Raw genomic sequence first — 24,440 nt, 5'->3', positions numbered from 1 at the left:
AGGACACGGGAGAGTGGCTCTGTGGGCTGGCTGCGGGGAGAGAGTGGCCGGGACCCGGGAGAGAGGCTCTGTGGGCTGGCTGCGGGGAGAGAGTGGTCGGGACATGGGAGAGAGGCTCTGTGAGCTGGCTGCGGGGAGAGAGTGGCCGGGACACAGGAGAGAGGCTCTGTGGGCTGGCTGCGGGGAGAGAGTGGCCGGGACATGGGAGAGAGGCTCTGTGGGCTGGCTGCGGGGAGAGAGTGGCCGGGACATGGGAGAGAGGCTCTGTTGGCTGGCTGCGGGGAGAGAGAGGCCGGGACACGGGAGAGAGGCTCTGTGGGCTGGCTGCGGGGAGCGAGTGGCCGGGACACGGGAGAGAGGCTCTGTGGGCTGGCTGCGGGGAGCGAGTGGCCGGGACACGGGAGAGAGGCTCTGTGGGCTGGCTGCGTGGAGCGAGTTGCCGGGACACGGGAGAGAGGCTCTGTGGGCTGGCTGCGGGGAGAGAGTGGCCGGGACCCGGGAGGGAGGCCCTGTGGGCTGGCTGCGGGGAGAGAGTGGCCGAGACATGGGAGAGAGGCTCTGTGGGCTGGCTGCGGGGAGAGAGTGGCCGGGACACGGGAGGGAGGCTCTGTGGGCTGGCTGCGGGGAGAGAGTGGCCGGGACCCGGGAGGGAGGCCCTGTGGACTGGCTGCGGGGAGAGAGTGGCCGGGACCCAGGAGGGAGGCTCTGTGGGCTGGCTGCGGGGAGAGAGTGGCCGGGACCCGGAAGGGAGGCCCTGTGGGCTGGCTGCGGGGAGAGAGTGGCCGGGACCCGGGAGGGAGGCTCTGTGGGCTGGCTGCGAGGAGAGAGTGGCCGGGACCCGGGAGGGAGGCTCTGTGGGCTGGCTGCGGGGAGAGAGTGGCCGGGACACGGGAGAGAGGCTCTGTGGGCTGGCTGCGTGGAGCGAGTGGCCAGGACATGGGAGAGAGGCTCTGTGGGCTGGCTGCGGGGAGAGAGTGGCCGGGACCCGGGAGGGAGGCTCTGTGGGCTGGCTGCGGGGAGAGAGTGGCCGGGACCCGGGAGGGAGGCTCTGTGAACTGGCTGCTGGGAGAGAGTGGCCGGGACCCGGGAGGGAGGCTCTGTGGGCTGGCTGCGGGGAGAGAGTGGCCGGGACCAGGGAGGGAGGCTCTGTGGGCTGGCTGCGGGGAGAGAGTGGCCAGGACACGGGAGAGAGGCTCTGTGGGCTGGCTGCGTGGAGTGAGTGGCCAGAACACGGGAGAGAGGCTCTGTGGGCTGGCTGCGTGGAGTGAGTGGCCAGGACACGGGAGGGAGGCTCTGTGGGCTGGCTGTGGCACTGCATTATTACAGTAAGTCTGTCTCAGTGCCTGTCAGTCAAGTTCAAGCCCTATGAGGTTGGGGTGACAATGAGTAAAGTTGATTGTGCTGTACTTTTGGTGTCTTGGCACAAAGGACATTGGGTAATAAAAAGACATATTTTATGATTATATTATTTAATTGTTATTCCGAAAAGTGCAGGTAATTATGAAACATTGGACAAGTCACAAGAGGTTCCACTTTATGCTTTTGTGAGGACACTATAGGCCCCATTTAGATCTGAACAAACGTCTATTAGCTGAGTGTACTTAGAGTGTGTTCGCGCTACGTATGCTCTGGAACTGAGCGTGGAGACTTTAAGTAGGGGCGATGCAGAAATGTACAATTTTTATTAAGCACTTCTACACAGGGGCAGAACTATGGGAGACAATGGAGGCGCCTGCATGCGAATTGTGACAGTAGAGGGTCATCGGCTTTGAGTGTGTGTGTGGGGGGGGGGGGGCACCAAATTATAACTTGCCTCCGGGCATCTGGGATGAACTTACACCACTGACGCTATGCATTATGGGTAACTGTGATGTCCATATTCTACAGGCAAAGAAGCTTTGTAATAGAGTTTATCTCCAGACATACTAGGATACGTCATTACTGTATTTCTTTGTCTAAGTATATCTTAGTGCTTACAGAGCATGTGGAAAAGATAAGTTTGGCCAATGCTACGTTCTACCAACTAGTGCTTGCTACCCAGTATGTAACTAATATGGGTTTAATATCGGGAAAACCAGCACCCATATTCTGGTATATAAATCTAGACCTAGACAAAGGCTTTTGGCTCGTGCATGGATCTGAGACTGCAGTAGGGTGTCTGCAATGTATATTGGACTAGCTGGGCGTTATTGAAACGAGGGCTCCCCAGATGAAGATGAAGTACATCTTATGTTGAAGATGATGAATTACCGGTGTCATCTGAATACCTAGACAGAAGTTGAGTATACTGTATACTTTGTATGTTAATTGTTTGTTTGTTACTTGTACTTAAAGTGTGTTTATTTGTACTCACTCAAATGGTCACATGTGTGTACTATTAACGAAACCCACCACTAGGCAAACAAAAACTTGAAGAATGTGGTGGTGGGACCTGGAGAGATAAACTCGGCGGGAGTATGGGGAACAACAATAGGAGACTTCACCTAATCAATGTTCTTTAACGTATTCAAATAGCAACTTCCAAATAAAACATAGCTGATCTCTGTCTCTGTGGAAGAGCTCGTCTAGTGAGGACACCACAAGCTAAGAAGGGAATTTAGGGCCTGATTCAGAGCCGGACGCTATTTGCGCTCGCTCGTTCAGAAAAAGGGGCCGGATATTTAAATTGAGCGCTCGCTCTTTGCGGTCTGTTGACGCCTCTATGTCTGAGCGAGCGAACGAAACATGCGCTCGCTATTTTGTAAAGACACCCCCTGGCCGCTCGCATCCTACGTCATCTCCGCTATTTATTTGATTAATCGAGTACATCGAAAGGCATCTGAACTGCTCGCAGTGCTTGTGGTAGCATTTTCCTACCGCAATCATGCGAACAGTTCAGGCTAAGAAACAACCAAGTGACGTGGTCGATGACGCTGCTTTGTTAATTATGCACACCCTTAAAACGCCCATTTTGACCTTTTGGTACGCCTGCGTTCGGATCTCCACTCCCCGTTTTCAAGCACCTTCCCCTGTTACTACCCACAAATGCCTCATCCTGTCACTCAAATTAGCAGCCCCTCGCTATTTTGCGAGCGCTCGATTTCCGACCGCAATGACTGGTTGGCGCATGCGCATTACGACCCATACGCATGCACAGATGTGCGAACATCGCTCGGAGCGAACGAGCGTCCGCTTACGAGCGGCTCTGAATCAGGCCCTTACTTTCCTCAGAAGGAAACCTCTCTTTTACCCGAATTTCCAACCCTCAAAGATATATTTCTTGATCATTTTCTGACAGCTAGAACCATGACGGGAACTGGTAATAGACATGTTGGGTCAGTAAAAAAACTGATCATTATTATTTATTTTTTTTCAGAGTATTAAATGTAACCTGTATCTTACTGACTGTCACAACATTTTTTTCCCATTTTACTGGAACTTACCAGCCAAGATGAAGACGCCAACAAGGATAAGGAAGACCAGTAAATAGAGGCCGAACACCGCGTATTTCAGAGCTGCTATGGAGCCCAGCTGCCCGCAGCGCCGTGACGATCTCCGGCCCTTCGTAGGACCTGTACAGTGGGGGAAACGGTTTCTTTAATAAAAATTGAAAAAATAAACATTTACCCATTGGGTAAGACATAGAGTAATGGTGCATACACACGATCAGATTTTTCCTTCAGATATGAACGATAACGATTTAAAAATCGTTCAGTCGTTCATATCTGAAGGAAAATCGTTCATATCTGACATGCCTGAACGATGGACGATCAACGATGCGCGTTCCCGTTTGTCAGATAACGATATCTGACATCTGATGGGTTTGCAGTCAGACTTGGACGATTCCATTCATTTTAATGCAGTCAAAAATCGTTCAATCGTTCAAATCGTTCAAATCGTTCAAAACTTTGGTAAAATCGTTCAAATCGTTCAATCGTTCATCTGACAAATCTGACAAGTCTGACAAATCTGACCGTGTGTACGCTCCATAAGCTGCATACACACACAACGATTTTGTAAATGAACGATTTTAGTAAACGATATTCGTTCATTTTTTTCAAGGGAAAAATGAACGAAAATCGTTTACTAAAATCGTTCATTAACTAAATGTAATGAACGATTTTTTTGAACTACAAACAATTTTTGCATATTCCCTTACTGAAAATCGTTGAGTTGGTCAGTCTGACTGAACTACAAACTACAAACGTGAACGCGCATGAACGATAGTCGTTCATCATTTTAACTTCGATAGTCAACGATTGAACGATAAACGATATCGTTAACGATAATCATTCAAAAAATTGTTGTGTGTGTGTAACTGTGTATGCACCTTTAGGAGGAGATTTATCAAACATTCTAAATGAGACAAGTGGCGATTCCTATAGCAACCAATGACATTCCAGCTCTCACAATCTACTGTACTGTAGACTGGGAAACACAACAACAAAAATAAGGTGCAAAGGTCCTAGTGCCTGTAGTCTGACCGATTACTGCTTCCAAAATTAGGGATTACTGTACGCCCTCAGCAAAATATATACAATAATAAAAAGTGCTATCCGTCAGAAAATTAATGTTTCATTAATATAAATATAATAATCTTTACAATATTAAAGCACTCGGCCGGTGAATGTTAGATTAACATCTAAAATATTAATGGGCAGCACAGATGATGTAATGGTTAGTATTACCGCCTCACAGCACTGAGGTCCTGGGTTTGATTCCCAACACGGCTCTGTGTGTAGTTTGTATGTTCTCCCTGTGCTTGCGTTGGTTTCCTCCGGGTTCTCCGGTTTACTCCCAAAATATACTGGTAGGTTAGCTGGCTCTCAACAAAAATTAACCCTAGTGTGTATGTGTGTGTACATGTGGTAAGGAATATAGGGCCTGATTCAGTGCCGCTCGTAAGCGGCCGCTCGTTCGTTCCAACCGATGTTCGCACAACTGCGCATGCGTACGGATTTTAATACGCATGCGCAAGCCAGTCAGTGCAGCCGAAAATCGTGTGCTCACTAAATAGCGAATGCCTGCTAATTTGAGTGACAGGAGGAGGCGTTTGTGGGTGGTAACAGGGGAAGGTGCTTGAAAACGGGGAGAGGAGATCAGAACGCAGGCGTGCCAAACGGTCAAAACGGGCGTTTAATGGGAGTGCATAATTACTAAAGCAGCGTCATCGACCACGTCACTTGGTTGTTTTATAGTTAGAACTGCTCGCATGATTGTGGTAGGAAAACAACCACAAGAATAGCGAGCAGTTCATACGCCGTCCGATGTACTCGATTAATCTAATAAATAGCGGACATGACGTATGATGCGAGCGGCCAGGGGGCGTTTTTTTCAAAATTACGTTCGCATGTTTTGTTCGCTCGTTCAGACAAAGAGGCGTGAACAGACCGCAAAGAGCGAACGGTTCATTTAAATAGCCAGCCCCTTTTTCTGGACGAGCGAGCGCAAATAGCGTCCGGCTCTGAATCAGGCCCATAGAGTAGAGTGTAAGCTCCACTGGGACAGTGACTCATGGAATGACCAAATATTCTCTGTAAAGCGCTGGGGAATATGTGCGCGCTATATAAATAACTGGTAATAACAATAATAATATATAATATTAACAACAATGACACTATTTCTGTAGTAATGCATTTTCATGCAGCTACAGTGATGTTAGTGTACTTCTTATAGCTTCAAACAGGTGTAATCTCAACAGAGCTACAGTACTTACTGCTAATACTCCACTTTAGATCAGCTGTAGATAGTAGTTAGGGCGCAGAAGGCTATAAATAAATTATGAATATGTATAAAGCTATTACAGTCTTTATAACCAATTTGATAGATCCAAGCAGCCAGTACAATACAGTATATTACAGTAGTTTGTGGTTAGTTATAATAGTTGAATTAGTAATCTCCAGCAATGCATAAATAAACCAACATTATCTTATTGCCAGTTGCAGTATATTGCACAGTATTTATATAGCATTAGTATGCAAGTCTGTTTTACCAGGCTAAAGCCAAGTCACCCATGTAAGCAAACGCCAACAGGGCTTGTGGTGTAAGGTACCCAGGCAGAGTCCCCCTTACCTCCTGCCTGCTGGGGCTTGTGGTGTAAGGTAACCAGGCAGAGTCCCCCTTACCTCCTGGCTGCTGGGGCTTGTGGTGTAAGGTAACCAGGCAGAGTCCCCCTTACCTCCTGGCTGCTGGGGCTTGTGGTGTAAGGTAACCAGGCAGAGTCCCCCTTACCTCCTGGCTGCTGGGGCTTGTGGTGTAAGGTATCCAGGCAGAGTCCCATTACCTCCTGGCTGCTGGGACTTGTGATGTAAGGTATCCAGGCAGAGTCCCCCTTACCTCCTGGCTGCTGGGGCTCGTGGTGTAATGTATCCAGGCAGAGTCCCCCTTACCTCCTGGCTGCTGGGACTTGTGGTGTAAGGTAACCAGGCAGAGTCCCCCTTACCTCCTGGCTGCTGGGACTTGTGGTGTAAGGTAACCAGGCAGAGTCCCCCTTACCTCCTGGCTGCTGGGACTTGTGGTGTAAGGTACCCAGGCAGAGTCCCCCTTACCTCCTGGCTGCTGGGGCTTGTGGTGTAAGGTATCCAGGCAGAGTCCCCCTTACCTCCTGGCTGCTGGGGCTTGTGGTGTAAGGTACCCAGGCAGAGTCCCCCTCACCTCCTGGCTGCTGGGGCTTGTGGTGTAAGGTACCCAGGCAGAGTCCCCCTCACCTCCTGCCTGCTGGGGCTTGTGGTGTAAGGTATCCAGGCAGAGTCCCCCTTACCTCCTGGCTGCTGGGACTTGTGGTGTAAGGTACCCGGGCAGAGTCACCCTTACCTCCTGGCTGTTGGGGCTTGTGGTGTAAGGTACCCTGGCAGAGTCCCCCTTACCTCCTGCCTGCTGGGGCTTGTGGTATAAGGTAACCAGGCAGAATCCCCCTTACCTCCTGGCTGCTGGGGCTTGTGGTATAAGGTAACCAGGCAGAGTCCCCCTTACCTCCTGGCTGCTGGGGCTTGTGGTGTAAGGTATCCAGACAGAGTCCCCCTTACCTCCTGCCTGCTGGGGCTTGTGGTATTAGGTACCCAGGCAGAGTCCCCCTTACCTCCTGCCTGCTGGGGCTTGTGGTATTAGGTACCCAGGCAGAGTCCCCCTTTCCTCCTGGCTGCTGGGGCTTGTGGTGTAAGGTATCCAGGCAGAGTCCCCCTTACCTCCTGGCTGCTGGGACTTGTGGTATTAGGTACCCAGGCAGAGTCCCCCTTACCTCCTGGCTGCTGGGGCTCGTGGTGTAATGTATCCAGGCAGAGTCCTCCTTACCTCCTGGCTGCTGGGGCTCGTGGTGTAATGTATCCAGGCAGAGTCCTCCTTACCTCCTGGCTGCTGGGGCTCGTGGTGTAAGGTATCCAGGCAGAGTCCCCCTTGCCTCCTGGCTGCTGGGGCTCGTGGTGTAAGGTATCCAGGCAGAGTCCCCCTTACCTCCTGGCTGCTGGGGCTTGTGGTGTAAGGTATCCAGGCAGAGTCCCCCTTACCTCCTGGCTGCTGGGGCTTGTGGTGTAAGGTATCCAGGCAGAGTCCCCCTTACCTCCTGGCTGCTGGGGCTTGTGGTATTAGGTAACCAGGCAGAGTCCACCTTACCTCCTGCCTGCTGGGGCTTGTGGTATTAGGTACCCAGGCAGAGTCCCCCTTACCTCCTGGCTGCTGGGGCTTGTGGTGTAAGGTACCCAGGCAGAGTCCCCCTTACCTCCTGGCTGCTGGGGCTCGTGGTATAAGGTATCCAGGCAGAGTCCCCCTCACCTCCTGGCTGCTGGGGCTCGTGGTATAAGGTATCTAGGCAGAGTCCCCCTTACCTCCTGGCTGCTGGGGCTTGTGGTGTAAGGTATCCAGGCAGAGTCCCCCTTACCTCCTGGCTGCTGGGACTTGTGGTATAAGGTACCCAGGCAGAGTCCCCCTTACCTCCTGGCTGTTGGGGCTTGTGGTGTAAGGTACCCGGGCAGAGTCCCCCTTACCTCCTGGCTGCTGGGGCTTGTGGTGTAAGGTACCCGGGCAGAGTCCCCCTTACCTCCTGGCTGCTGGGGCTTGTGGTGTAAGGTACCCAGGCAGAGTCCCCCTTACCTCCTGGCTGCTGGGGCTTGTGGTATAAGGTATCCAGGCAGAGTCTCCCTTACCTCCTGCCTGCTGGGGCTTGTGGTATTAGGTACCCAGGCAGAGTCCCCCTTACCTCCTGGCTGCTGGGGCTTGTGGTGTAAGGTATCCAGGCAGAGTCCCCCTTACCTCCTGGCTGCTGGGGCTTGTGGTATTAGGTACCCAGGCAGAGTCCCCCTTACCTCCTGGCTGCTGGGGCTCGTGGTGTAATGTATCCAGGCAGAGTCCCCCTTACCTCCTGGCTGCTGGGGCTTGTGGTGTAAGGTATCCAGGCAGAGTCCCCCTTACCTCCTGGCTGCTGGGGCTTGTGGTGTAAGGTATCCAGGCAGAGTCCCCCTTACCTCCTGGCTGCTGGGGCTTGTGGTATTAGGTAACCAGGCAGAGTCCCCCTTACCTCCTGGCTGCTGGGGCTTGTGGTGTAAGGTACCCAGGCAGAGTCCCCCTTACCTCCTGGCTGCTGGGGCTTGTGGTGTAAGGTATCCAGGCAGAGTCCCCCTTACCTCCTGGCTGCTGGGACTTGTGGTATTAGGTACCCAGGCAGAGTCCCCCTTACCTCCTGGCTGCTGGGGCTCGTGGTGTAATGTATCCAGGCAGAGTCCTCCTTACCTCCTGGCTGCTGGGGCTCGTGGTGTAATGTATCCAGGCAGAGTCCCCCTTACCTCCTGGCTGCTGGGGCTTGTGGTGTAAGGTATCCAGGCAGAGTCCCCCTTACCTCCTGACTGCTGGGGCTTGTGGTGTACGGTATCCAGGCAGAGTCCCCCTTACCTCCTGGCTGCTGGGGCTTGTGGTGTAAGGTATCCAGGCAGAGTCCCCCTTACCTCCTGGCTGCTGGGGCTTGTGGTATTAGGTAACCAGGCAGAGTCCACCTTACTTCCTGCCTGCTGGGGCTTGTGGTATTAGGTACCCAGGCAGAGTCCCCCTTACCTCCTGGCTGCTGGGGCTTGTGGTGTAAGGTACCCAGGCAGAGTCCCCCTTACCTCCTGGCTGCTGGGGCTTGTGGTGTAAGGTATCCAGGCAGAGTCCCCCTTACCTCCTGGCTGCTGGGGCTTGTGGTGTAAGGTAACCAGGCAGAGTCCCCCTTACCTCCTGGCTGCTGGGGCTTGTGGTGTAAGGTACCCAGGCAGAGTCCCCCTTACCTCCTGGCTGCTGGGGCTTGTGGTATAAGTTATCCAGGCAGAGTCCCCCTTACCTCCTGGCTGCTGGGGCTTGTGGTATTAGGTATCCAGGCAGAGTCCCCCTTACCTCCTGCCTGCTGGGGCTTGTGGTATTAGGTACCCAGGCAGAGTCCCCCTTACCTCCTGGCTGCTGGGGCTTGTGGTGTAAGGTAACCAGACAGAGTCCCCCTTACCTCCTGGCTGCTGGGGCTTGTGGTATAAGGTATCCAGGCAGAGTCCCCCTTACCTCCTGCCTGCTGGGGCTTGTGGTATAAGGTAACCAGGCAGAATCCCCCTTACCTCCTGGCTGCTGGGGCTTGTGGTATAAGGTAACCAGGCAGAGTCCCCCTTACCTCCTGGCTGTTGGGGCTTGTGGTGTAAGGTATCCAGACAGAGTCCCCCTTACCTCCTGGCTGCTGGGGCTTGTGGTGTAAGGTATCCAGGCAGAGTCCCCCTTACCTCCTGGCTGCTGGGACTTGTGGTATAAGGTACCCAGGCAGAGTCCCCCTCACCTCCTGGCTGCTGGGACTTGTGGTATAAGGTACCCAGGCAGAGTCCCCCTTACCTCCTGGCTGCTGGGGCTTGTGGTGTAAGGTATCCAGGCAGAGTCCCCCTTACCTCCTGGCTGCTGGGGCTTGCTGTAGTGCAGCCTATTAGGAGGATGCCTTGTGCCCAGCCTTTCTCAAAGTGCCGCATTAGTGCCACCCTGGGGTCATTGGTAAATGATCTCACTGGAGTCCAATGACTGGCTGGTCGCAGCACACACATTACGCATTTCTCCATCTACCCATGTTATCAGCGGCTTCCTCAGAAGTGATTTAATTGTATTTATTATTATTTATTACCAGTTATTTATATAACGGACACAGGGCCTCATTGAGACCCGGTCTCAAGCGTGCGTGCGCACTGCGCATGCGCGAGACCCGGAACGAGCGCAAAAAGCACTCGCTTCAGGACTCACTACAAAAGGGCCGGCTGTTGATGTTGATCGACAGCTCGACCCCTTTTGTAGGCGTGGCCGGGGGGTGTCTTCACAAACGGAGGCGTTCCCAAGCGAACGCCTGCCGTTTGTGGGCGGCCTCACTGACCTCACCAGTGATGTCAGTGAGAGAACTTCCAGCTGTGTTAGAGCTGAAAGCTCTCTGGGACTTGCAGCCCTGAGACCCTACCACAAGGGTCTCGTCGCAAACCCGATAGTCGCGATGGTCTTGACCATCGCGACCATCATCATGACCGCTCGCATAAGCTGTGGGTGGTAACCCACATTTATGCGAGCGGCCAAGAGGCCGCAACTTAAAAACCAAGCGCCCGCACCCTGATTCAGAGCGAGCTCTCGCTTTTTGCGAGTGCCTTTGAATCAGGACCACATTTTGCAGCACTTTACAAAGAATATTTATCCGTTCATATCAGTGGAGCTTACAATCTACAGTATATTCCCTACCACATGCTCACACACATACAGATTAGGGTTAATTTTTGTTGAGAGACAATTAACCTACCAGTATATTTTTGGAGTGTGGGAGGAAACCCACGCAAGCACAGGGAGAACATACAAACTCCACACAGTTAGGGCTGTAGTGGGAATCAAATCCACAACCTCAATGCTGCTTCATGGGTGGTGTAATATTGTTAAGATTATTATCTTTTATTAATAAAACATTACGTCAGAGGGATACAGTAGCGCATCCAGTTTTGCTTTTTACTATCTAGAGTGATGGTATTATAAAGATGGTAACTAGATTTTGTTTGGTTGCTAGGGGCACCACAAGCCCTTGCCCTCTTTAGAAGGTTTGATAAATCATCCCCGTAACGTGCATCCCCCACATATATATATATATATATATATATATATATATATTGCATATTACAGGTTAAGGTTCCCATATCCGTTATTCTATTAACTGAAATATTCCAAAAACCGAAGTTTTTTTGGCAGCCTTGACATCATGACGTGACCTGGCGTCATGACGTCACAGATCAATGACCAATCACTAGCGGCGTGGGCTATATCCCGCGCTCCCTCTACTGCAGCGCACGCCAGGCACTTTGTGACAGCCGCCGGACTCCCCCCGCAACACCTGATGGACCCTATTGCAGGACCCACCCCCGCCGCACATGCCGGGCCTCACATGACACCTGCCGGACTTCACCCAACACCCGCCGGATCACTTGCGACATCCATGGACACCCCCGCAGCACACGCCAGGCCTCCTGTGACACCTGTCGGACCCCCTGCAGCACACGCCAGGCCTCCTGTAACACCTGCAAGGTATTCTGAAAACCGAAATTATCCAAAATCCGAAATGCTCCTGGTCCCGAGCATTTCGGATATGGGAGACTCAACCTGGAGCATGCTTTGGTTACACGCCAGTTAACCAAAGAAAGTGATGATATACATTAGCAAGGGCATTGAAACAGAACAAAATACAATGCATACAAATACTTACACTAAGATGCTGCATTAGATGCAAACACACAGGGGCCTATTCATCAACACTAAAATAACGTTTTTTAAGGACATTTTCCTTAATTACCGTTATTTTAGTATTCATGAACACACTTAACACAGGAGATATCACTGATATATCCTGGCTAAGGCCCTCATTCAGAGCCGCTCGTTCGTTCTGACCGATGTTCGCACATCTGCGCATGCGTACGGATTTTAATACGCATGCGCGAACCTGTCAGTGCGGCCGAAAATCGTTTTTTCGCTATATAGCGAATGCCTGCTATTTTGAGTGACAGAAGGAGGCGTATGTGGGTGGTAACGGGAAGGTGCTTGAAAACGGGGGTGTGGAATTTGAACGCAGGCGTGCTTAAATGTCAAAACGGGCGTTTTAAGGGAGTGCATAATTAATACAGCAGCGTCATTGACAACGTCACTTGTTTTTTTTTACTCAGAACTGCTCGCAAAATAGCGGTTGAAAAAACCAGCCACAAGAATAGCGAGCAGTTCATACGCTGTTCGATGTACTCGATTAATCTAATAAATAGCGGACATGACGTATGGTGCGAGCGGCAAGGGGGCATATTTTTCAAAATTACAAGCGCAAGTTTTGCTCGCTCGTTCAAACTTAGAGGCGTGAACAGACCGCAATTAGCGAACGGTTCATTTGAATAGCCACCCTTTGTTTTAGAACGAACGACCGCAAATAGCGAGCGGCTCTGAATGAGGGCCTAAGTCCCCCTGCGTTAATTTCCACACTCCCCATACATTAGTACACAGGTTCTCAAACTCGGTCCTCAGGACCCCAAACAGTGCACGTTTTCCAGGTCTCCTTACAGATTCGCAGGTTAAATAATTAGCTCCACCTGTGGATATTTTAAAATGTGTCAGTGAGTAATGAATACACCTGTGCACCTGCTGGGTAACCTGCAAAATATGACCTGTGTGGGGTCCTGAGGACCGAGTTTGAGAACCACTGCATTAGTACATTAGTATGGGGATATGGAAATTATAGTATTCATCAAATTCCGAAAATTATGTACTTTTGGAATTTGATGGAGTTACTATCCGCCACTGTGAGTAGGTGACACTTACCTGTGTCAGCGTGTGCAGGTCCCCCGGCGTATCCCTCCGGCGCTCTGGCTCCGGTGGCTGCTCGGACACTGTGTTCCCCCAGCAGAACACAATAAAGTTTAGAAAAAAAAAAAGTTTTTTTTTTTCTAAACTGTACTGTGGTCTGCCAGGAGAACACAGTGTCCGAGCAGCCACCGAAGCCGGAGGCTCTGCAGCGGGCAGGTAAGTGCGGGACAGGGGGGAGGGATACGGAGGGGGAGTTGGGACACACACACACAAAATTACCGCAGCTGTAGGCAGCACAGATTACAGCTGCGGTAAATTAGAGTAGGCAGGGAAAACTATCTATTTCCTGAAAAGCTGTCATCGCAAAAATGACAGCTTTTCGGAATAGATAGTTATAGGGAGGAGGATTTATGAATCCTCCTGTAATTAGGTAGAACTCCATGCCAGTTCTAAACCTAATTACCTCCAGAGAATTTTAAGTTGTGATGAATAGGCCCCACTGTCCTGTTGAAGTGTTAAACTACGTATATATACAGTTGTTTTAACTATTGGGGGTCTATGTACTAAGCAGTAATAAGAGACAGAGTGAAAAGTGATAAGTAAGTGATAAGGTTCCAGGCAATCAGCTCCCAACTGTCATCTCACAGCCTGTGTTTGAAAAATGACAGTTGGGAGCTGACTGACTTATCACTTTTCACTCTGGCCCTGATTCAGAGCCGGACGCTCTGACAGAGCGCTCGCTCCGAATCAGGGCCGGGCTATTTTTTTTTAAGAACGGCCTCCTGGCCGCTCACATAGCTGTGGGTGACCACCCACAGCTATAGCGAGCGGCCAGGATGATGGTCGCGATGGTCAAGACCATCGCGACCATCGGGCTTGCGACGAGACCCTTGTGGTAGGGTCTCATTGCCGCAAGCCCCAGAGAGATTTCAGCTCTAACAGAGCCGAAATCTCTCCCACTGACATCACTCGTGATGTCAGCGGGGCCGCCCCCAGACGGAGGCGTTCACATGGGAACGCCTCCGTTTGGGCAGCCACTCCCCCGGCCCGCCCAAAGGGGGCCTGCTGTCACTCAACATCGACAGCACGTCCCCTTTGGTACGAGACCCGGAGTGACGGATTGCCCGTCGCTATCCGGGTCTCACGCATGTACACTGGCCCATCATCGACCCGGTTTCGAGCGAACAGCGCTTGCGACCGGATCAGAATCAGGCCCTATGTCTCTTATCACTGCTTAGTACATAGACCCCTTGCTCAGATCCCTTTGTTTTCTGTTTCCTAACTATGGTGACCAAACTGTAAGTGGTAAATTTACTAAAGTGAAAGTTTTTAGAAGTGAGTTTTTAAAAGTGATGTTGCCCATAGCAACCAATCAGATTCTACTTAACATTTAACTAACACCTTCTAGAAGATAACAGCTAGAATCCGATTGGTTGCTATGGGCAACATCACTTTTAAAACTCACTTCTAAAAACTCTCACTTTAGTAAATTTACCCCCAAGTATCAATAGCAGCAAGTTTTCCTGGGCGCACGCCATGCTCACATAAATAGTGAATGAGAGAGGGTAAAACGCATAAAAGAATCGCATCACCCAACACGTGTACGCCATATGTATAATTCATAACAGTGAACAACATCTGAGGACAAACAGAAACTTCTCAGCCCGCTGCGCTGGACAATGTAACTTGCTGAATCATGCGACCTATTCACTAAAGCCTTGGAGAGAGATAAAATGGAAAAAGATAAATCCCAGCCAATCAGCTCCTAAATGTCATTTCCCAAACACAGCCTGTAACATGACAGGAGCTGATTGGTTTCTCCATTTTCTCTCTCTCCAAGGCTTAATGAATAGGCCCCCACATATATATATACCTAACTTCCCTTTTGTTTATTTGCCCAAGTCTCTGGCCCAGAATTCTCAAAGCCCGAAATACCAAGCCGTTTTTCTTACGATCTATCCAAAGTGTAAAGCCGCGAATCCACTACACGATATAACGATTGAGCGATAATGATACGGTTATCATTCAATCGTTCATTAAATTGTGCAGTGGATATTGAGCCCACACGATCTTCAAAAGCACTGGCACGCACTGGCACCGCCCGTCACCACCCCCAAACGGTGCTTCCTGTCACTCACTCTGCGATGGGTCTGACTGGGATCTCAGGGCCTGATTCAGAGCCGGACGCTCTGACCAGAGCTCTCGCTCTGAATCAGGGCCGTCGTATTTAAATTTGGAGCGGCCTTTTGGACGCTCGCATAGCTGTGGGTTACCACCCACAGCTTATGCGAGCGTCCATGATGATGGTCGCGATGGTCAAGACCATCGGGCTTGCGACGAGACCCTGCGGTAGGGTCTCGGTGACCGCAAGCCCTGGAGTGATTTTGGCTCTATCAGAGCCAAAATCACTCCCACTGAGATCACTAGTGATGTCAGTGGGGCCGACCCCAGACGGTAGGCGTTCCCATGGGAACACCTCCGTCTGGCAGCCACACCCCCGGCACGTCCACCAAAGGGGGCGTGCTGTCAATCACCATCGACAGCACGCCCCCTTTGGTGCGAGACCCGGAGCGACAGCTTGGCTGTCGCTATCCGGGTCTCACGCATGTGCACGACGGAGCTCCCTCCGTCGTGCGTATGCGCATTTGGGTACCATCGACCCGCTTGCGAGCGTCCTGTGCTCGCGAGCGGGTCTGAATGAGACCCTCAGTCCTGATCGCAGTGGAGTGTTCGCGCACGCGCACCGTGATGCTTATGCTTGCGCAGATGGCAACCATCGGCCGATTGCGTGCGTAATCGCAGTTGCGATCCTTGCTGAATGAGGTCCATAGTGCATACACACTGAGCAATCTAACACATGACCAAACGATATATCTTGCATCGTTCGGTGTTTAGATCGCTAACTATATAATGTGACCATATCGCCTGGTCGTTTGGTAGAGCGTACACACTGCACGATCTGCGGAGAATCGTTAATGAGATTGACGGATCTTCCTACAAAAGATCTGAAGATGCGAAAAACGACACCGCAGGAGCGCGCATAGTGCGCACACAGTTGACGATTTAACGATCCGATGCATCGGAATCGGACAAATCGTTCAAAATATCATCTAGTATGTAGGGGCCTTTAGCGCACTCTCTGATATGGTCCGTGTTATGGGCGTGTTGTTGGTAAAACTGGTTACGTACACAGACGCGCACACAGGAGGCCATACTCAGAGGTACTGCTCCTGCCGTAGGCTTGCTGCAAGAGTCGTTGGTGCGTTTAGGGACAATTAGCGCAATCAGTATTACAGCGTGTACGGATGCTGCCCTTGCACATTCGGACGCACACAAGGGAAGGACTTTGCAGCGCCATTTGCATAAATTCACAGATGGGTGACCTCCAATAGATGCCGCTGTGTGCGCTTCTCCATGCACCCCAAAATCAGGGCCTTAGAGTTTTTATGTATCCAGTAATAGCAGATGCCTATTAAATTGCAATGTGGCAATAAAGGGCCTGATTCAGCTGATCGCGTGTGCAGGGCCCATTCTGCAAGAGTGCAGAATGGGTCCTGTGTAGTCGCACGCAGACCCTTGAATGCCGCTGCCTGATTTACAGGCAGAGGCATTTAAGGGGTGGTGCGGGACTGGAGTCGGCAGGCGTTCCCGGAAACGGGGGCGTGTCTGCCCAGTTTTCTGGGAGTGGCCAACCCAGGATGTACTGTACATTTATCAACGCAGTGTCCTGGGCTCGCAAGCCGGTCAGTATGAGTAAGCTGAGGCTTACTCAGCAGGCCAGGGGCCCAGCGCCGTCCGCCATCACTACCATCGGCACATCGGTCGCAGTGCCATGATCTCAAATGCAGCAGGGGGTGTCATACAGGGGGTGTCATACACCTCTTGCTGAATTTGCATAATAGCAAGGACGGAATGGCGAAGCTGCCTGGGGCATACATCATATCTATAGCCTGCGTGTATACATCATATCTATAGCCTGCATGCATACATCATATATCTATAACCTGCGTGTATACATCATATATCTATAGCCTGCGTGCATACATCATATATCTATAGCCTGCATGCATACATCATATCTATAGCCTGCGTGCATACATCATATATCTATAGCCTGCGTGTATACATCATATATCTATAGCCTGCGTGCATACATCATATATCTATAGCCTGCGCGTATACATCATATATCTATAGCCTGCTCGTATACATCATATATCTATAGCCTGCTCGTATACATCATATATCTATAGCCTGCGTGCATACATCATATATCTATAGCCTGCGTGTATACATCATATATCTATAGCCTGCGTGCATACATCATATATCTATAGCCTGCGTGCATACATCATATATCTATAGCCTGCGTGTATACATCATATATCTATAGCCTGTGTGCATACATCATATATATATAGCCTGCGTGTATACATCATATACCTATAGCTTGCGTGCATACATCATATCTATAGCCTGCGTGCATACATCATATATCTATAGCCTGCGTGCATACATCATATCTATAGCCTGCGCGTATACATCATATATCTATAGCCTGCTTGTATACATCATATATCTATAGCCTGTGTGCATACATCATATATCTATAGCCTGCGTGTATACATCATATATCTATAGCCTGCGTGCATACATCATATCTATAGCCTGCGTGTATACATCATATATCTATAGCCTGTGTGCATACATATATATCTATAGCATGCGTGTATACATTATATATCTATAGCCTGCATGCATACATCATATATCTATAGCCTGCGTGTATACATCATATACCTATAGCTTGCGTGCATACATCATATCTATAGCCTGCGTGTATACATCATATATCTATAGCCTGTGTGCATACATATATATCTATAGCATGCGTGTATACATTATATATCTATAGCCTGCATGCATACATCATATATCTATAGCCTGCGTGTATACATCATATACCTATAGCTTGCGTGCATACATCATATACCTATAGCCTGCGTGCATACATCATATATCTATAGCCTGCGTGTATACATCATATATCTATAGCCTGCGTGCATACATCATATCTATAGCCTGCGTGTATACATTATATATCTATAGCCTGTGTGTATACATCATATATCTATAGCCTGTGTGTATACATCATATATCTATAGCCTGCGTGCAGCTTTTCGGTTGCGATCCTTGCTGAATCAGGCCCAAGGTTCTCTAACCCAGGTAGCAATATAATCCACTTAAGTGGCTAACAATTCCATCCATGTGAATTTAATTAACATGGAATGAGAATTTTGCTCAGTAATGTATACAATGCAGAGTTTTAATGTATCATTAGGATTATTGCTCTAAGCTATATATAATGAAATAACGGTGCTGAAATATTTGATGCCGGAAACAAAACATCACTAGCAATTCACATATATTTCTCCTTCCTTCCACGGTATCAGCTCTTAAACACATTTATTGCTAAATACTGTACAGTAGGTTGGGAAACCAACCAAACACCTCTGGTCAAGACCGAAGCAGCCACAAAGGGGAACAGATGGAGCACACTCCAAAATCTCAGTAAATCGTGGCTTGGAGATGGACTTTGAACTTTAATCTATAAAATATGCCCAGGATTCCTATACGGAGACACCTTCTATGCAATTACCGTATAGAGCAGTATGTGATGAGAGAAGGCAAAACATCATTCATATCTAGACATCGGATCATATGCGCTGAAAATCTGCTGATAAAGGGCCTGATTCAGAGCCACTCGTAAGCGGCCGCTCGTTCGCTCCGAGCGATGTTTGCCCAACTGCGCATGCGTACGGATCGTTATACGCATGCGCGAAAGAGTCAGTGCCGTCGAAAATCGTGTGCTCGCAAAATAACGAATGCCTGCTAATTTGAGTGACAGGATGAGGCGTATGTGGGTGGTAACAGGGGAAGGTGCTTGAAAACGGGGAGTGGAGATCCGATCGCAGGCGTGCTTAAAGGTCAAAACGGGCGTTTTATGGGTGTGCATAATTAAAACAGCAGCGTCAATGACCACGTCACTGGGTTATTTTTTAGCCAGAACTGCTCGCAAAATTGTGGTAGCAAAAACCAACCCCAAGAATAGCGAGCAGCTCATACCCTGTTCGATGTACTCGATTAATCTAATAAATAGCGGACATGACGTAGGATGCGAGCGGTCAGGGGGCGTAGTTTCCCAAAAAACTACCGCAAGTTTTGTTCGCTCGCTCAGACCTAGAGGCGTGAACAGACCGCAAACAGCGAACGGTTGATTTGAATAGCCAGCCCTATTTTCAGGACGAGCGAGCGCTAATTGCGTCCGGCTCTGAATCAGGCCCAAAGTCACCTAATCACCCCATTACCCAAACTAACACACCCTGAATGATTCATATGGCAATACCCTATCAATCAAAGCTTGGTAGGCGGAGGGTCTATCTATGGCCAGTAATCAAGTCACAGTTGTAGCTCCTAGGGGGCCTGTTTGGTAACCGATTTCCCCAAAGACTTAAAAAGTTAAGTAAATTGTCTATTTAACAAAACCTGACTGCAGGAGAAAACAGAGATACTGGAGTCTATGTACTAATCCTTGGAGAGAGAGAGATAAAGTGGATGTATATAAAGTACCAACCAATCAGCTCCTAACTATCATTTTTCAAACACTGTGTCAGGAGCTGATTAGTTGGTACTTTCACTTTATCTCTTTCCAAGGATTAGTACATTGGACCTCATTCAGAGTCTCTCGTTAGGACACGCTCCCTCGCTGGGAGCGATAATCGCACATCTGCGCATGCGTATAATTCGCAGTGCGCGTGCGCAAGTCATTCATTGCGATCTGATTTTGCTAGCTCGCAAGCCACCTTCAGGTCGCTGCTTTGAGTGACAGCGCCGTTTGTGGGTGGTAACAGGGGAAGGTGCCTGTGAACGGGGGAGTGGTTGTGCGAATGCAGGCGTGTCTGACCATCAGAATGGCGTTTAATGGGTGTGCATAATTAGCAAAGTAGCATCATCGCACACGTGATTTGGTTGTTTTTTAGCCTGCACTGCACTGCTTGGGGTAGGTTAGGTCAACCCTAAGCGCTGCGAGCAGCTCCGATGGCCCTCAATGTTCACGATTAATCAGACTCTTCGCGGAGATGACGTGTGCTGCGAGTGACAGGTGGGAGGTTTTATAGTCCAGCGTACGCTAACTGCCGTCGCTCGCTATGACATAGAGGGCGTCCTTACAGCGCAAAGAGCGATCGCTTAATTAGCATACCCGGCCCCTTTTTGCAAGCGACCGATCGCATCTTGCGAGAGACTCCACTGTACATTATAGACAAGCTAAAGCTATAGACCACTTCTTTTTCAATGGACACTGCAGAAATGCTTATTTATCAATGAATATTTGCAGGATATCCCACTAAAAACACCTGTTTGGGGGGGGGGGGGTACTTGCGAATATTAAGTATCTATGTGCAGCGGACCACAGAAGTTATCGCAGATCTACGCCGCAGTCTTCCATTTTTGACCACTAGAGTTTTATTGGCAAAATAATTAATGATTATGCGCCGATGTATCATATCTTACTCGGAGCTTGACCCCCGACTGCTCACGCCATCTACAGATAGAGTTAGCCACTGTATCCCATCAGTAACAGTATTGCTGGGGAGGGACTGGAACCCTCTCTGGTAACATCTCGTTGTCTCAGAAACAAGCATTGCTAAATAGCGTAGATAATTCCTAACTAAACAATGCAAAATTGATTCTTTTTTTATCAAGGAAAAACCCCCTATGGACAATAAATAGGCCCCTAAACTCGTAAAAAGGATCGCAGGTTATTTATTGACATTCCCAATACAGATCTTCTTAGTAAATGATGTAGCAGTGCTCCTCACAGAGGAGATCTTTTTCCAAAAGTTCCATGATGGGTATATTTTACTGTGAATGCAGACTAGGGGGGTTTATTTACTAAGCTGCGTTTTTTTTCGCCCGCAGCTGCCGGTCATCAGCGTTTTTGCCTGCAGAATTTATAACAATATAAAAACACTAAGGGGCTCCATTTATCAACCAACCATAACCCCTTTAGCAACAAAAAAGGAGAAAATAACCTATGGCGCTACTGACACAATGATGAGGTTTAAATAACAAATATAGGGACAGATACACCTACCGGCTGTGATAAAGGTTACCAACATAAGACCCAAATCAGGATCCAAAAATAACACAACGCTGGGGAATATCTCTTAGGACCTCATTCAGAGTCGGTCGTTGCGGCCGCACGGTCGTAAGGGAAAAGGGGCCGGATATGCAAATGATGCACTCGCAAGTTGCGTCCTTAAGATTGGATCGTTAGCTGGCCGACCAAGGGGAGGATGCGGCCGTAAGACAAAAAATACGCCCCCTTCTCGTACGCATTACACGTCATCTCCGGCCATATAAGGATTAATCGAGACCATTGGTAACCATCGGAACTGGTCGTAGAGCTTAAGGTTGACCATACCCTCTCTTAAGCTCTACGATCAAGTAAGTGTACAAACATCCCATGTCACATGTGCCATGACGCTACTTTGTTAATTATGCACTCCCATAAAACGCCGTTCGCATAATTAGGCACGCCTGCGTTCGGATCTCCACTCCCCGTTTTCAAGCACCTTCCCCTGTTACCACCCACAAACGCCTCATCCTGTCACTCAAACTACCGACCTGGCTGTGTTCAAGGAGAGAGAAATTTCTGATCGTAGCAGCTAGTTTGCGCACGCGCATTGCGAACTTTACGCATGCGCAGTTTAGCGAACATCGGTGGCATACGACCGTGCGGCTGCAACTACAGACTCTGAATGAGGTCCTTAATCCCTTATTGGTGAGTGTGACACTATTCAAATGTACACGTCACTACAATAAATTAATAAATCAGTAAAAATAAACATAAAAATGCAAATGTGCCATGTGAAATTGAGGCCGCTTACACCGTGCTTGTCCCGCGGCAGTTGAAGCACCCGCTTTAGAAGCCTGCGGGATTTCGTGTCAGCGGCCTCAGGGACTGATTCAGAAGCGCTGGCTATTTGCGAGCGCTCGCTCTCAATCATGGCAGATTTTTTATTTTAAAAATCCTCCTCCAGGCCGCTCGCATAACTGTGGGTGACCACCCACAGCTTTTGCGAGCAGCCTGGCGATGGTCGCGACTATCGCGACCAACGGGCTTGCGACGAGACCCTTGTGTTAGGGTCTAGGTTCCCGCAAGCCCGAGTGAACTTCCTGCTCTAATAGAGCAAGAAGTTCACTACTGACATCACAAATGATGTCAGTAGGTCCGCCCACAAACGGCAGGCGTTCCTTTAGGGAACGACTCCGTTTGTCCAGCCACCCCCCCTCCCCGCCTACAAAACGGGGCGAGCTGTCGATCAACAATCGACAGCCGCCCCGTTTTGTAGCGAGCCCCGGAGCGAGTGAAGTTCTCACTCGCTCCGGGCTCGCGCGCGTGCATTGCGCAATGGCCGACCATCGACCCGCTTGTGAGCGCTATGCGCTTGTGAGCGGGTCTGAATCAGGCCCTCAATTTCAGCTGAAGGCAACACCTCACATCCATAGCGGGGGAGCAGCGTGGCACTTTGGAGCGGTTGAGATCCAGTATCGGTAGCGGTGAGCGCTGATATCGTATCACTTGTAAGCAGCCGCTACTAATGAATTTATCGGGGAACCTGTTTGAACAACAAATAAGGAATATTCTCCTCCTACACATTATACTGGAGTAGAGATCATTTCTGCTTAGCCGGACGCGGCTGCAGTTATACAGTATACATTATGGGGGTCATTCAGACCCGCTCGCGAGCGGCAGGACGCTCGCAAGCGGGTCGATGTTCCCCACTGCGCATGCGCACGACGGAGGGAGCTCCATCGTGCTCATTTGCGAGACCCGGCGAGCGACGGGCTCACCATCGCTCCGGGTCTCGCACCAATCGACAGCATGCCCCCTTTGGTGGGCGTGCCGGGGGCGTGCCTGCCAGACGGAGGCATTCCCATGGGAACGCCTACCGTCTCAAGCCGGCCCCACTGACATCACTAGTGATGTCAGTGGGAGTGATTTTGGCTCTGATAGAGCCAAAATCACTCCAGGGCTTGCGGCAGCGAGACCTTACCGCAGGGTCTCCGTCGCAAGCCCGATGGTCGCGATGGTCAAGACCATCGCGACCATCATCATGGATGCTCGCTATAGCTGTGGGTGGTAACCCACAGCTATGCGAGCATCCATGAGGACGCTCCAAAAAAAGGTAGGAGGGCCCTGATTCAGATCGAGCGCTTTGAATCAGACCCTATGCTCCATACAATAACCACTCTCTCTCATCGGAGCGTGCTTAGTGCATAACAAGTGCCACATCCAACATATTTATATATTTATTTCATTTTTCTCTCATTGTCCCGGAAGACTTATTCTATTTCAATATGGACAAATGTTGACATGAATTACTAACTGAAACATAATTGCGGTGCAACCAAGGATACATTGAAGAACTGCCAGTTGTAACTTTTCTGTTTTGCAATCATCGTCACACAGCCAGATTGATTTAGTGTTTGGGTTCACAGCTTCTGAAATGTATTCTTCACACACTGGGCCCGATTCAGATCCGCTCGCTAGGCTGCGTTCGCACGCAGGCGCCAGCAGCCAAAGTATGCCAATCCTACCATGTCCTGCCGTGTGATCGCGCTATGTATTTAGACACCCACCAGCCTGACACAAGATGCCCACGTTCCCTTAGTAACACACGTCATCTCCAGGAAGCGTATGCAACAATCGGTAACATCGGACCCATACGCAGCACTTGTGGCTGACCACACCCTACCGCAAGCACTGCGAGTTCTGCAGTGTGTATTTCAGCCATGTGACGTGTATGCTGACGCTGCGTCTTAATTTTGCACGCCCCTGAAATGCCGGTCAGATGCACAGACACGACCTGCGTTTGCACCACCACACCCCCGTTACCATCGACCACCCCCTGTCACCACCCACAAACGGCACGCCCTGTCACTCATTCTAGAGGAGCGTCTGTGTACAGGGAGCGAACGCTTCCCGATTGCATGGACTAGTTCGCGCACTGCATCTTGTATGCGTGCGCAGATGGCAAACATCGGCAGGCTACGTGCGAACGCAGCCTGGCGAGCGGGTCTGAATCAGGCCCACTGTGCAATGTGTATTGGTCCCACACTATACATGATTATGTCTAAATCTTTTTTAACTCTATTATCTTTATATACCGTTATTCATTATTTTGTTTTGACTTTTTAAAATTATTAATGGCACATTTGCATTTTTATGTTTATTTTTTACTGATTTATTCATTTATTGTAGTGATGTGTACATTGGAATAGTTTCACACTCGCCAATAAGGGATTAAGAGATTTTCCATAGCGTTGTGGTTTTTTTTTTGGATAACCCCCTTTGGCGCTCACTCGCTAAAGGGGTTATGGCTTCCTTTCTGGATTTACCAAACAGCGGTAATCTAAGATTACCGCTGCTTGTCACAGCATCGCTCTCGCCGATGCGGTGGGGACCCGGCACTGCATTTCCGGCTTCAGCGAAGCCTTCCGGGCACTGCCGGGTCGCTGTGCCATGCACGTGCGCAGGTGGACCATCGCGCATGCACATTTCACAAGACCGCCGTCGCTGGCAGTGTTAAGCTGCCAGT

The 24,440-nt window shown here is 49.8% G+C and overlaps 1 protein-coding gene across 1 annotated transcript in view; it reads right to left on the bottom strand.

Moving 5' to 3' along the window:
- Window positions 1-24,440, bottom strand: part of LOC148442496 (scavenger receptor class A member 5-like) — a gene marked incomplete at its 3' end in the record, with an annotated part of 223,590 nt that overhangs the window by 132,536 nt on the left and 66,614 nt on the right. The window contains exon 3 of the mRNA XM_088463890.1: window positions 3,423-3,551. Within this exon, the coding sequence (XP_088320016.1) occupies window positions 3,423-3,551 (129 nt within the window). The remainder of the gene's footprint in view (window positions 1-3,422; window positions 3,552-24,440) is intronic.

This window comes from Taudactylus pleione, unplaced genomic scaffold (genome assembly GCF_031769625.1).
Source record: "Taudactylus pleione unplaced genomic scaffold, aTauple2 ptg001494l, whole genome shotgun sequence".
In the NCBI taxonomy this organism is placed as follows: Eukaryota; Metazoa; Chordata; class Amphibia; order Anura; family Myobatrachidae; genus Taudactylus; species Taudactylus pleione.
Note: the sequence above shows the minus strand (reverse complement) of the source record. Positions and strands in the feature narration are given on the sequence as shown.